This window comes from Triticum aestivum, chromosome 2B, assembly GCF_018294505.1.
Source record: "Triticum aestivum cultivar Chinese Spring chromosome 2B, IWGSC CS RefSeq v2.1, whole genome shotgun sequence".
Taxonomy (NCBI): Eukaryota; Viridiplantae; Streptophyta; class Magnoliopsida; order Poales; family Poaceae; genus Triticum; species Triticum aestivum.
In genome coordinates this window covers 129,588,643-129,602,265 of record NC_057798.1, presented here as the reverse complement: position 1 = coordinate 129,602,265, position 13,623 = coordinate 129,588,643, and the positions used below count along the sequence as shown (strand labels likewise).

The 13,623-nt window shown below is 43.7% G+C and overlaps 1 protein-coding gene across 1 annotated transcript; it reads left to right on the top strand.

Annotated features, from left to right (window-relative positions):
- Window positions 1-2,392: 2,392 nt before the first annotated feature.
- On the top strand, window positions 2,393-8,572 carry LOC123043873 (uncharacterized). Its single transcript, XM_044466463.1, has 6 exons — window positions 2,393-2,768; window positions 5,431-5,563; window positions 5,680-5,786; window positions 6,526-7,347; window positions 7,440-7,592; window positions 7,998-8,572. The coding sequence occupies exons 2-6, from the start codon at window positions 5,467-5,469 to the stop codon at window positions 8,379-8,381; spliced, it is 1,563 nt and encodes a 520-aa protein (XP_044322398.1). The 5' UTR covers window positions 2,393-2,768; window positions 5,431-5,466; the 3' UTR covers window positions 8,382-8,572.
- Window positions 8,573-13,623: the final 5,051 nt, after the last annotated feature.

Sequence of the window (13,623 nt, the reverse complement as noted above, 5' to 3'; positions counted from 1 at the left end):
CAACCATGACAACTTCAGTTAAACGAACATGGAAAAGGGTCCAGACCATGGCAACTGCGGGCGCGTGGTGACTGTCACGCGGGACGTGCGGGACCATGAGATAGGAGGCCTGACGTACGGGCGTGTGAGCGTTATCTATTTTGCCCATTCGTAGGCATGTGAGAGGGGACCGTGAGAAAAAAAAGACGTGTGGGCATTACTTATTTTGCCCACACGTAGGCGTGTGGGCTGATCCTCTTACACCACATAAAACGTGTGGGCAGACCTCTTAACGCCCATACGTGTGGGCGTTATCGGCGTCCAAAAACTAAGGACGCTGATAACACCCACACGTATGGTGAGAGCAACACCCGCCCACACATCATGTGTGCTGTGAGTAGGAGGCAGCACCCGCCCACACACTGTGTGTGCTGTGAGCAGGAGGCAGTCCGCATGGGTCATGTGTGGGCGAACATTAGAACAACCCGCACGTGTGGGCGCACGTACTTCGTGCCACACACCCAACAAATACTACTCATCCCCACCTCGCACGTGTGGCACAAAGCAAACATGTCCACATGTTCTGACGCAGCTACGTTAGTTACCCGCGGGATGAACACTTTAGTTACCCCAGGGATGGCAACTTTAGTATCCGGGATGGCAAATGTGGTTGTAAAAATATGGCAACTCTTTCTGTTTTGGTTAATTATAGTTGGCATGTCTAATTTATGGTAGTTGTCGCGTGTAATCAAAACATAGTTGTCGTGTGTGATTAACTACTTGCCACATGTGGTCAAACAATAGTTGTCATGTGTGTTTACCTAGCCCACACATGCTGTTCAACCATAGTTGTCATGTATGGTTAATCATAATTGCCATGTGTGTTTATCTGGTTGCCACGTATGCGCAACTGCAGTTGCCATCTGTCAAGAAATTTGTAGTTGCCACATGTATTTATCCTAGTTGCCACATACGCGCAACTGCAGTTGCCATCTATCACCGTACGAGTTGTCGTGTGGGCGAAGAGCACTTCACCCACACGCGAGCGGACTAGGTAGTGAATGTGTGGGCGAAAACTGATTCACCCACATAATGCAGCCGGCAAACAGCACGCTGCAGGTCATGTGGGCGAGCTCTCTAACGTCCACACAACATGCTATGCCTATGTGACACTAAAATTCTAACAGATTTATTTAGGATTCGTGCAAAACAGAATCAAGCTGGATTAACATGTGTGTGGCCGAAGTGCAAACGTGCCACACGTGTGGGCGTTATCATTTGAGAAAACTAATTTTGTGCCATCTCAAAAAATAAAACTATTTTTGTGCACTAATTTATGCATCAAAACTATTTTTGTGTACCAACTTATACATTTGGAAATGCTCTGACGTCGGCCCTAGACACAAGAGAATAAAGACATCTTAAATGTATGAATCAAATTGTGTTCCTCATTTGTCCGTGGATATTTTTCACGCTTTTTGACATTGCTTTCTATTCTTAAATAATTCAAACAGTACTTTTTAAATAACAAAGTTCAAAATAAATATAATTCGAAGGACATGGTTCAACCACAAAAATATTCAAAGGACATATGCTTCTATTGGTTTCCATGATGCACCTAGACATGCTCCACTAGACCATTGAGAAATTGTCGATGCACTTGATCTCAATTTTTTGATGCTTTTCGAGAAAATGTTCAACCTGAACCGCCTCTTGTGCAAGTTTGGTAGTTTCCCATGAAGTGAAAATCAACATTAAGTACACCTTCACCCTATCCTTCTTGATTGTCAAGGAAAAAAACCATCCTTAGAACCCTTAAAGTTGAGGACATGCTCCTGTTTAAGTACACTCATCATCATAAGTAATTCGTCGTCCGAACAATTGATGACGATTCGATGAACTCATTGTAGAAATACTCATCATCATTGTCCACCGCGTGCCCCCTTTAGATGTACAACAAAACGGGTGGTCATGCTATGCTCGATCATTTCATCGAATAGGATGTGAGTGACAACGGTTCCAGGACGTACCAAATAACGTAAGAGGAGCGTTGAGTAGATAGAAGCGTGTGTCGAAGGACAATCTGTCCAGATTGAAGAGAGAGGCGACGCTTATAGAGAGCAGGGAAGAAAGAAGAGAGGGAGAGGGAAGTGACCCTGATGGGCGGGACCGATGTGCCCTAAGCGGATGTCCGGACTCTCCTACTCCAGTTCACGATTGATCCGAGACCGATCCGAGGGTTTTCAAATCGTTTGAACAAATTTTTTATTTATTAATTTTATTTTGAGCTCTTAGGATATCAGCCCAATAGTAGTACATGAATCCGTGTCGGAGACCCAAAAGTATCCGAACAATTCGGATATTAATTAATGTCAGAGCAGGGATCGTTTATTTATTTTCCCTGCCTCTTCTTTTCCTTTTGCCGAGCGAGACGGGAAGACCCAAATCGCATCGTTGATTTTCTCCACGCACCGCACCTCTCCATCTCGTCACGGCCGTCGCCCGTCGCGCTGCCTTCAGTGAGCGTCCAGTGCAGGCTACAGTCAGTTGCTGTCCTCACTCCGCACCCCCAGTTAGGCTACCTCCACTGTCCTTTCAGTCAGCGGCGACCGGCGGCCGGCGGCTTCACGCCCAATCGCACCCGCCCGTCCTCAATCCCGTCCACCATCGTAGGTGATCCTTCCCGCCGCCTCGACTCCGTCGACCGTCGCCGCCGACTACGCCACACCTTTGTGTCGGCATCTCCCCCGACCACCGCGCCGCCACCCCCGCGGGCCGTGGGCACGAAGGTACTACTACATAGCTGGCAAAAGAATTCCCCATTTTTAGGGCGTTCCTGATCTGTTCCCTTTTTGGGCTGTAATTTCAAATTTCTGAGTTGTTAGAAGTTTTTATTGATAATGCACAAGCTGTTTATTTTAGAGGAAAAAAGGGCACCCAGCTCCGGCTCCATTTTTCATTAAAATGAAACCAAACATTCCACATAGCGCATGAGCACGCAGCTGCAAGTCAAGCTCTGTTTTCAAGCTCCAGGCGCAATCCTGAGCTAGATGCCGTCTTCATTTTCAATCAATCCGCGGGAGGATTCCTCCGCATGTTTTGCCTGCCCAACAATGGAGGCTTCCCATCCAGCGGCATCTTCAGAAGCCGGCAATCCTGACAGAGACGAAGGCCTCAACCGACGCCCCATCAGCCTGGATCCGGCCACAGCTGTAGAGTTGGGCTCATGGCAAGCGCCCAGAGTGAAGCTGTGATCTCCAGCACGCGCTCTTTTTGCATGGCCAGAGCACAAGATTGCCCACTGAGAGAACACTACTGCTATGCCTCTCAGGATCACCTGCACACCAGTCCATGAACTTCTGTTAAAACAGAGTTCATTCCTACATTTCCACAGACCATAGAGTTGCTGCATGAACTAGGTTAATTGTCTGGTGTTTTTTGTGACTGATCCACCACTTTGCAATGTACCTCAAAGTTCACAGTAGTGTTAACCCAGCGAGGGTACTAATATTTCTCCACACCTTAGTGGCAACAGCACAGGCAAAGAATGAGCGCGTACAGGCATCTTCATTACAGAATAGGCAGGATAAATTGTCAAGATTTTGCCTTTTAGCTAGGTTATCTCTAGTGAGCAACTTATTATGAGGTAAAAGCCAAAGAAAAATATGGATTTTAGGAGGAACATTAAGTTGCCAAACAGCAGGAATATGAACAGGGACGACCCCCCTCACAACAGCATATAAAGACCGACAGAGTAAATACCATTGGATTCAAGCTTCCAAATCACAACATCGGCATCAGTATTAAGCCGAATAGACTCAGCAATATGAACAAAGTCAAACCACTGGAGGAACAATCTGTTGTCCACACACCTTCTAAAAGTAATCCTAAGGTTAACACCATCCCATGTATCAGCAATAGTGATGTGGCTATTGTACTAATTACAGAATAATACATGGCCTGTATGTGGCTAGCGTACTAATTTATAGTTTTTTTTTTTCTAATTTAGGGTCCGTTTCGATTGTTAAAAGTTTGTGTTAATTGAGCTGAAACCTACTGTTCATGGAGTTCAAAGCTCAGCTTCTTTCTCCTCCAACACGAAATCTCAAATTTCATGGTTGAAAGTTCCTATTCTGTCAGCTGGAAGTTGAAATCATGTCATTTCAAAGCTATGGATTCACATAGTTGCATGAGTTTGCTGTTGAAATCTTTTCTTTACTGAGTTGAAAGGTTTTTAAGACAAACAGGCATATGCCCTGCTTTATACTACCTCCGTTTTGAAAACTGACGTGGTTTTAGTTCAAATTTGAACTAAAGTCACGCCAGTTATTTCCGAATGGAGGGAATACTAGAAAGCGAACTTTTTTTTTGGTCTTCTGGGTCACCAGGACATTCTTCCTCCTGAAGCAAACGGTAGCAAAAAAAGAAAGCACACAACACCCAACTTAAGAAGGACGAACAAGCACTCCAACTGTCCCACATAAGATAGAGATAAACTCAAAGCTCCCCGCAACTCCATACAAGTACTCCCTCTGTCCCAAAATAAGTCTCAACTTTAGTACAACTTGTACTAAAGTTAGGACAAAGTTGAGACACTTATTTTGGGACGGAGGGAGTATCATACAGAGCAGAATCCTAGGCATACCAAGAACACAAACCACTAAGCTGAAAGTTGTCACATGGAGTGTTCTTTTTTTTACCCATTGTCTCCTACGGTGGCAGATTGCGGGAGACAGAAGAGGATGGAGTGAACAGGGAGCCATCACACCTTTTCCGTTTTTAAGCCTGAACCAGTGAGTTTAAGTGCTTCTGATAAAATCCAAAAGATGTTGGGACTCATTCATTCAAAGTTCACAAATTAGGCTCCCTGTTTCTCACTCCATCGTGTTCTCTGTCCCACGGTGACCTCTTTAGCTCCCTCTATTGTTGTTGTGTTCGAAAGAAGGGTGACGATTTTTCTTGGGCCATGGATCCTTGTGTGAGAGGCGGTGGAGGAGGCATGAGACCTCTCCGCCTGCCCCATATCATACTCCTGTCCAGGTCACCCTGGAGACATCGATATTTCACGGTTCAAGTGTGCCTCATGTAAGTTACTATAATATTATGTTGGCTTCACTTTGATGCTACCTCTATAGTTTCTTATCCAGGTTGAAAAATAGCTTTGCGGCAACTCATGAATTTATGGATTGTTCAAGTCTCTTGACCCCACGAGACTTTAGATCTGGAATAAACTGATGCCATGAATGATTTTCTTTGATTTGGGTTTGTTTTTGAAATGAAATTTGTGTGCTACCGTGTGCTGAGATGGAGTTGTCACCTGTATACAATATGTTGCGTTACTGCATGCTATTTCTTCTGCCATTAAACAAATGCTTATTTTTATGCTATTACATTAGTCGAGTTGGTAATTAAGTGATTTGACAACATGAAAGAATGCTACCTTCTCATCAGCTCCTAGAGTTTGCTACAGTAACCTCCAACCCATCGATGGCTTCCTCCTCATCCTCAGGTCCACTCAAGCCTGTTGCTGACCTTCCATCATCCTGCAGCCCTGCATCTCATCATCCTCTTCAGTTTATAACTGGTAAGGCCTCAAGCTGCTTATAATTATGTGTAGAGTTTGTAGTTGTGTTGTAATTGCATTGATCCTTGGTCATTCTCGTGTGCTATATTGTGACCTTGTCGGATTGTGGACTACAGATGTTGGTTTGGCTGCCTCTCATGCTGAAAGCAAGGTTTCACCTTGCCGACAGGCTGATGGTTCTCCAAGTGCTGAAGTAATGGGGCCAGAGGTTAGCCTTCCAGAGGTATGATGAACTCCCCAAAAAATTACTACCTCCTTTCAGAAAGACTCCTATAAAGCACGAGGTCAATCAGATATGATGTGAAAATTGACATTAGATTCGTCATGACAAACATTTTAATAAAAAAGGGCAGCCCAGTGCATGTAGCTCCCGCTTGCGCAGGGTCCGGGGAAGGGTCCGACCACTTTGGGTCTATAGTACGCAGCCTTTCCCTACATTTCTGTAAGAGGCTGTTTCCAGGACTTGAACCCGTGACCTCATGGTCACAAGGCAGCAGCTTTACCACTGCGCCAAGGCTCCCCTTCCATAACAAACATTTTAATAATGCCATAATTTTTTTATATACTCCCTCCGTTCCATATTAAGTGTCACTGATTTAGTACAACTTTGTACTAAATCAGCGACACTTAATATGGAATGGAGGGAGTATAAGTTTACTAACATACTTGTACGAAAATTCAGTCAAAGTTGCATGTTGGAGGCCGAGCCCAAGTCCAAAACATGTCTTTTGGCTGCCTGTACTTGATGCATTCTCTCTTGTTATACTTTTCGTTTTGGCATAAAGTAGCTCAGTGCTCAATTTATGTACTTGATAAAGTAGTCCATTTGTAGTGCCTGACAGTTCTGAATCAATGTAAACGCCCCACAAGGTGTACAATTCATCTCCACTAGTAATGTAGAGCAACAAGTCATCACTGCCAACACTATTTCAATACTTCATTTTTGTATCATGCTTGTGCAGGATATCATTTGGAAGATACATGCCCTTATGCCTATTCAAGATGCCGCTCGTGCTGCCTGCTTGTCTCATGATTTTCTTCACTCTTGGAGATGCTATCCCAAGCTCATATTTGATATGAGAGCACTAGGCAAACAAACAAGGGATTTTATCAACATAGTTGACCACATCATGCGGAATCACTCTGGCGTTGGGGTGAAGACATTTAAATTGCAAACTCGCGATGAGTTCACTGTGCATCCAAGTTATCTTGATCGCTGGCTGCAAGTTGCAATTACACCTGGGATCAAAGAATTTACGCTAGGGCTCCCCATAAATAGCAAGCTGAAATATAACTTTCCTGGTTCACTTCTATCTCCTGAGGCAGCACACTCAATCCAGTATTTTCACATCACTAGCTGTGCTTTTCATTCTGTAGGCAAAGTTGGTCGCTTGAGTGGTTTGAAGACTCTTTGTCTGCATGATGTTGGTATTACTGGGGAGGAGTTATATCTACTTCTGTCCAATTCCTTCTTGTTAGAGCATTTGGATCTCGAGTCCTGCTACGATATACATTGCTTAAAGATACCACATTTTTGGTCGAAGCTTAACATCCTGGAAGTGCAATGTTGCAAAATGTTACAGATGATTGAATGCAGTGCTCCAAACCTCTCCACCTTCAATTATGATGGTCCCCTGATACATATCTCGCTTGGAGGTTCATTGCAAGTGAAGAAAATGCAAATGACATGTGCTATTGTGCCTAACCTGCTCCATTATGCTAGTGCCAAGCTTTTATCCATTGCGCCAAATGTCCAAACTCTTTTTTTACACTCACTTTATGAGGTTAGTTTTAGCTTTCATGTACTCTAATTCAGTAATTTCTTGATCTAAGTTATAAACCCTGACAAGTCATATCTTTGGGTATTCTTTTTCAGACAGTCAATACACCTGTGGTGCTGGGTAAATTTCTGCACCTCAAGTATTTGGAGATAAAACTTTTCATGCCAAGTCGTTCTCCAGGTTACGACTTCTGTTCTTTGGTTTCTTTTCTTGATGCTTCTCCCACCTTGAAGACTTTCGTCTTGCGTGTAAGTCATTCTTCATTTCCCAGTTTTTTTTTTTTGAAATAACTATTAATAGATTATATCTTGTCCAACTTATAGCTAGGCAGATTAGTTTGGCTCGTCGTGATCTTTACTTGGCGAATCATCCTTTATCCTTTTCCTTCCAACAATATTATGTTATGTCACTGTTATGTCACGGGTGCAACTAATTGCTACACAACAACTGTGATACCTTACCTGTTAGGCTGTTACTACCTTGGTAAACTTCTTACTGAAAAGCACTTGTTCTTGGTGTTACTTCTCTATATTGTCCTTCTGAACTCTTATGATCAGCCGATTTACTATGCTGTACGTAATATAATAATATACTAAGAATATTATGTGTCTAGTTTTGCTTAAGAAATTGACAGTGGAAGCAAACATATGCAGGTGGAGGCTCCTACCATGGAAGGTGGTTTGATTCCTGGAGTCAATATTGGCGAGGACTCCTCACTGGCAAGTTGTCTTCCGAAACACCGACATCGCAAGCTTAAGAGTGTGATCATCACTGGCTTTTGCCCCTGGAAGACAATGATTGAGCTAACGAGATGTATTCTTGATTATGCAACGTCACTGAAGCACCTTACCCTGGACACTACTAGTGGATATCATAGGAGGAGGTGGGGCAACTGTTTCCCTTTGGGTAGGGATACAATTATGGAAGCCCGGAAGGCTATTGCGGCTATCAAGACATACATAGAGGGGAAAGTACCTTCAAAGATCAAGTTTAAGGTTCTTGAGCCCTGCAACTGCAATAAGTGTCAAGAATGTTGAGTTATGTTATCATAATATATTGTTATGTTATGAATATAGCTTAGAGCCCCTAAAAAAAGTGTAATCTATTCAATGACATCTCTACTACTCCCTTTGACCCACATAGGACATTCCTAGTTTTAACTACATACATACACATAATGAACTCAAAACATTTCAAATATCATTTACTACTTATTTTTCCTATACAATTGACCAGCCAACTTGGCAGTGTGCGTCGGTTCATATCATTTATGTTATTGGAGAATCAGAGAATGTATGTTGGATAGTAATGACCTCGATGACTATGTCGCTATGAGCGGTGTATGTTCTGTTTGGAGGAATGCCATTGCACCTCCAATCGAGGGTGGCAAGCAGGGCGACCTCGAGATCCTATGTGCCCGACCGCACCAATGGATTGTTCTTCAGGAAGAAATCATCAAATTCGATGATGGAGGTGTAGACCGTTTAGCGGCCGATCTTTCCACTGACCGGATGGTGAAGTGTTGCTTTTCACTCTTCGGATCTTCAGACAGGCTACCGATTTTCGTTGAAGATAATGAACCGTACCTTGTCAACTATGCGAGCTGTTCATTGCCTATCTTGTGCAATTTCCAGTAGGGGTCATCAATGAGCATTACTCTCATTTTGCCGTGTAGACTCGTGGTACTCCGAGGTTGTTTTTTGGAGTAAATTGTATAAAACCACCACTTTGAAGGCAAGGTTTGTGAAAACCACTACAATACTTTTTTCTTTTGTAGAAAACACCGTGTCTTCGGCAATCTTTTTGCAGAAAGCATTGATCGGCGGATCAGTCTCAGTTAAGCTTGTTTATGACAGGTGGGGCACTTTTTTTGCGTACGTGGCACCGTCGGCTGTCCCGACCGCCGTTAGACGGCGTTAGACGGCGCCGTGTGCCTTCATGCCCCCTCTGTTCGTTTGTCCCCCTCGCCCCCCCTCCTCGCGTCTGCCCGATGTTCCCCTTCTTCCCCCCTCTCCTATCCGCTTTCTCCCCTCCTCGCGTCGCGTAGGCAGATGGCTACTCCGGCTAAAGCAGGTGGTGTTGGCGGCGGCGGTCCTCCCTGCAGTGGCGCAGGCGACGCGGATCCCGACCCAGGCGGTGAGCTCTGCGGGAGCTCGAACCATAGCAAGACGACGCCCAATGTGGAGGTGCAATATTTGGTGGAATACGCGGCGGCTAGATCTTTTGCCGCGGCGGTGAAGGCGAATCCGATTGGAAGCCACCACATCGCCTCATCCTTCGGCGGTGTATAGTGAGATCCCCTTCCCCATCTCCATTGCATATTGTTGGGTCTATGGTTGTTATTGCAATGATTTGTTTATGAAATTAACTCATTATGTTTAAATTAGGTGATGTTTGTGTCTTATTTAGTTGAAATAAGCTATGATTATATAGTTGGAATTAGGTGCCGTGTTGATTTGTATTGCAGTAGTTCTTAATGAACCAAAGCTAGGGTTATTGTAGTGTTTTGCTTTCTACTACATTGGTTACTTAAGTAACCCAAAGCTTCGTATTGCTCTTGTTTGTTGCTGTTCTGCTTTTTCATAAGTGTTATAATTGAACACTTATACAACACTATGTTTCTTTATAAATTTCCAGTCTGGATGATGAGGTTTGGGAATTGAGGATGCATTTTCATGACAGAGACAATCTTGAGAGAACTATGATGTTGTCTGACATCACATTTTACAATCTAGTAGCACTGATAGAGACTGAAGGATATGGTTCGAGGGATTACATGTACTATGTGAAGGATCCTGGCCTAGGGATAGAAGGAATGCAAGAAATAGAGGATGATGACATATTGGAGGAAATTCTACACCACATAGTACAACAGAAGCAGAAGATCTTCAATGTGACAGTTGTTAGGGCCAGTTCCCCCAAACCTGCAGATATAAATAGCAGTGGTAATGTTATTGAGCAGCAGATCCCTCTGCAGGAAATTGGAGAGCCCCAATTGTATCAGGTAGATGAAGAAGGAGTGTTGTTCAATGCACATCATGTAGATCTAGCAGCAGAAAATTCAGATGCAGCAACAGAAGTAGCAGAAGAAGAACCACTACCAATACAGTTTCAAACACAGCAGAGCACAAACAATCCAGAGGAGCAACGGCTGCAAAGGGAGCAAGGGCGGCTTTCTTGCCTCCAAGACCAAACAGTGGTTCCCAGAGAGTCAGAAAGCCAACCCAGAAGATCAAGGACTACCTGACTGCTTCTGGTGCAGCATGGGATTGATGTTGTGATCCAAAAAATGCTTTATCATGTTGTGGCACTGCTACTATTTTGATGATCAAGTGATCATCAAGTTACCATATGCTAGTATTGTAATGACCAACTTATGGTCTCCTACTATTGTGATGAACTAGTTTATGTTATGCTACTAATGTTCTACTACTATTGTGATGATCAAATTATGTTATGGTACTATCAAATTATTTTCTGGTACAATTGTGATGATCAAGTTATGTCCTGGTACTATCGAGAGAACCGTAAAGTGGCATCGATAACCCTTTTTGATGCCTCGATGTCGAGAGAACCCTAAAATGGCATCGATAAGCCTACTTGATGCCTCGTCGTCGAGAGAACCATAAAGTGGCATCGATAAGCCTACTTGATGCCTCGATGCCGAGAGAACCCTAAAGTGGCATCGATAAGCCTACTTGACACCTCGTCGTCGAGAGAACCCTAAAGTGGCATCAATAAGCCTACTTGATGCCTCGATGTCGAGAGAACCCTAAAGTGGCATCGATAAGCCTACTTGATGCCTCGATGTAGAGAGAACCCTAAAGTGGCATCGATGAGCCTTTTTGATGCCTCGATGCCGAGAGAACCCTAAAGTGGTATCGATAAGCCTTTTTGATGCCTCATCGTCGAGAGAACCCTAAAGTGGCATAGATAAGTGTAAGTGCATCTAGTGCCCCTTAGTGATTTTGGTGTATTGAAGACTCATAGGTTAAGGGACTAATGTGTTTGTGAGTGTACACAGGTCTATAAGTCTATGAGGAGTTTGATATTTACAGGGAAAGTCGACCCCTAAAAATGAATATCTTCGACTGAAGATTTTGGTATTTCTGAAGACTTTCATGAAGACTTTGAAAGTGAAGAAATTGGTGTAACCGTGAAGACTTGATATTCATGCGAGGAATATGAAGCTTGAAGACTTTCGTTTTCATAGTTTTGTTTTTCTCTTTCTTGAGTCATAGGAAACACCGTACTGTTAAAGGGGATCGAGGAAATACTAAGGAAAAATTTCCAAGTGATGCTCAACTCAAAATCCTACACCTACCAAACCCTTCGAGTGAAGCCTTTGGAATCTCATATAGTTCAGTCAATTTCTTCAGTGACAGAGATGAAGTTCTTCTGGTCGCTAAGGAATTTGTTCTGACTGAGGAGTTAGGAATTCGCCAGTGCGGATTGCCTACACAGTGAGGAACATGATAGCCCTGAGGAATTTGATAGTCAAATTTCCGACCGTTGCTGTGCTGCGCGCCAGCTGTCCCAAAATATCTTATCCACCTAATGGTCATATCAGACAAGGGCATTTATGTCTTATCATGTCGGGCTGCTCCCTAGGCTATAAATAGCCGCCCCCTACAACCACTAGCTGGTTGGCTGCTCCGAGAGAAACTAACACTTGTCATTTGAGAGCAACCTATCCTCCGAGGACTTTGAGCGAAAATCATCGAGTGAGGAAAAACCCCAAACCCAAACACCTACAAACCCAAAGTGATTGAGCATCACTGAAGAGATTGATCCTGCGTGGATCCGACGCTTATTACCTTTGAAGACTGTGCTTCTTCCAGACGGTTAGGCGTCATGGTCTAGAGCATCCAAGAGGAATTGTGGATCATCTAGTGACCGAGTCTGTGAAGGTTTGGAAGTCGCCTGAAGACTTACCACGAGTGATTGGACGAGGTCTGTGTGACCTTAGTTCAAGGAGAATACGATGAGGACTTGGTGTCCTGAGCTGCGTGCTCAGCGACTGGGTGCCCGGGACTGTGTGTCCTCGAGTTTAAATACTCAGCCGCTCCAACCATACGTACAACTGAGACAGCAGTTGGAACTGATCTACCAAATCATTGTCTTCACCAACCTTACTCGTTCTAATTCCTCAACTCTTTCATTTCCTCATTACTGTGTTGAGTGATTGTTCATATTTGTGTTTGAAGACTTTGACTGAAGACTTTCTCAATTTCCTCAGTTCAATTTCTTCAGTCTGTTTGTCTTCATCTTGTGTTATCGTGTGTTTACGCTTCCTGTACTCTGTGCTTGTCTTCATTTCATCATGATGACTATGTTTGTATCCTGTTATGCTTATTTCTGAGTACTTATTCCGCTGCTAGTAGTTCTTCGCTAAGGAATTTCCTCACCGACAAATTCCTCAGTGAAGAATTCATAAAAATCGCCTATTCACCCCCCCTTTAGTCGATATAACGCACTTTCAATTGGTATCAGAGCGAGGTACTCCCTTGTTCTGTGTGATTTTGGTTTAACCACCTGGAGTTTTAGTTATGTCGACCATAGGTATGATCAAGGTCTCCGCTGGGTGTCCTACCTTCGATGGCACGGACTACCCCTACTGGAAGAATAAGATGCGAATGCATCTTGAAGCAATTGACAATGATCTCTAGTACATTGTGGAAAATGGTGTTCCCTCAGTCACACCTTCTCTGAATGCTGCTGATGTGAAGAGATTCAAGCAACTCGATTCTCAAGCGAAGAATATCATATGTGGTCATCTGAGTAAAGGGCAGTATGGTAGAGTGAGTTATGAAGATCTTCAGAAGGAGCGCGATTCATTGCTTGCTCAACAAATCAGCGCTTCTCAGGAAGAATTTGTTCCTCCATGCTTAAAGTGCATTGAACGTGAATCTGCTAATTCTTCACCTGAATGTTCAAATGCTTCAACTGTTATAAATTCTTCACCTGCCTCTGCTATCACTAATTCCTCATCTGAGGACATTGCTAGTATCACTGACGATGCAGGGCTGAAGGAATTGTACACGACAGGCATGTACAAAAGCCTCAAAGGGCATCAGACTCTTTGTGATGTGCTCAAAAAGCAGATCCTCAACAGAAACCCTAGGAAAGAGGGTATTGCCTTTGAGAGGAAACTCAATGCTGATGGAACATATTGGAAGCCTGAGTAGTACCCCAAAACCTCATGGGTTGCTGCAAAGGGACCTCCAGTTGATCCATCTAACTTATCTGGCTTCACATGTGAATCTCCTCATTCTTCTG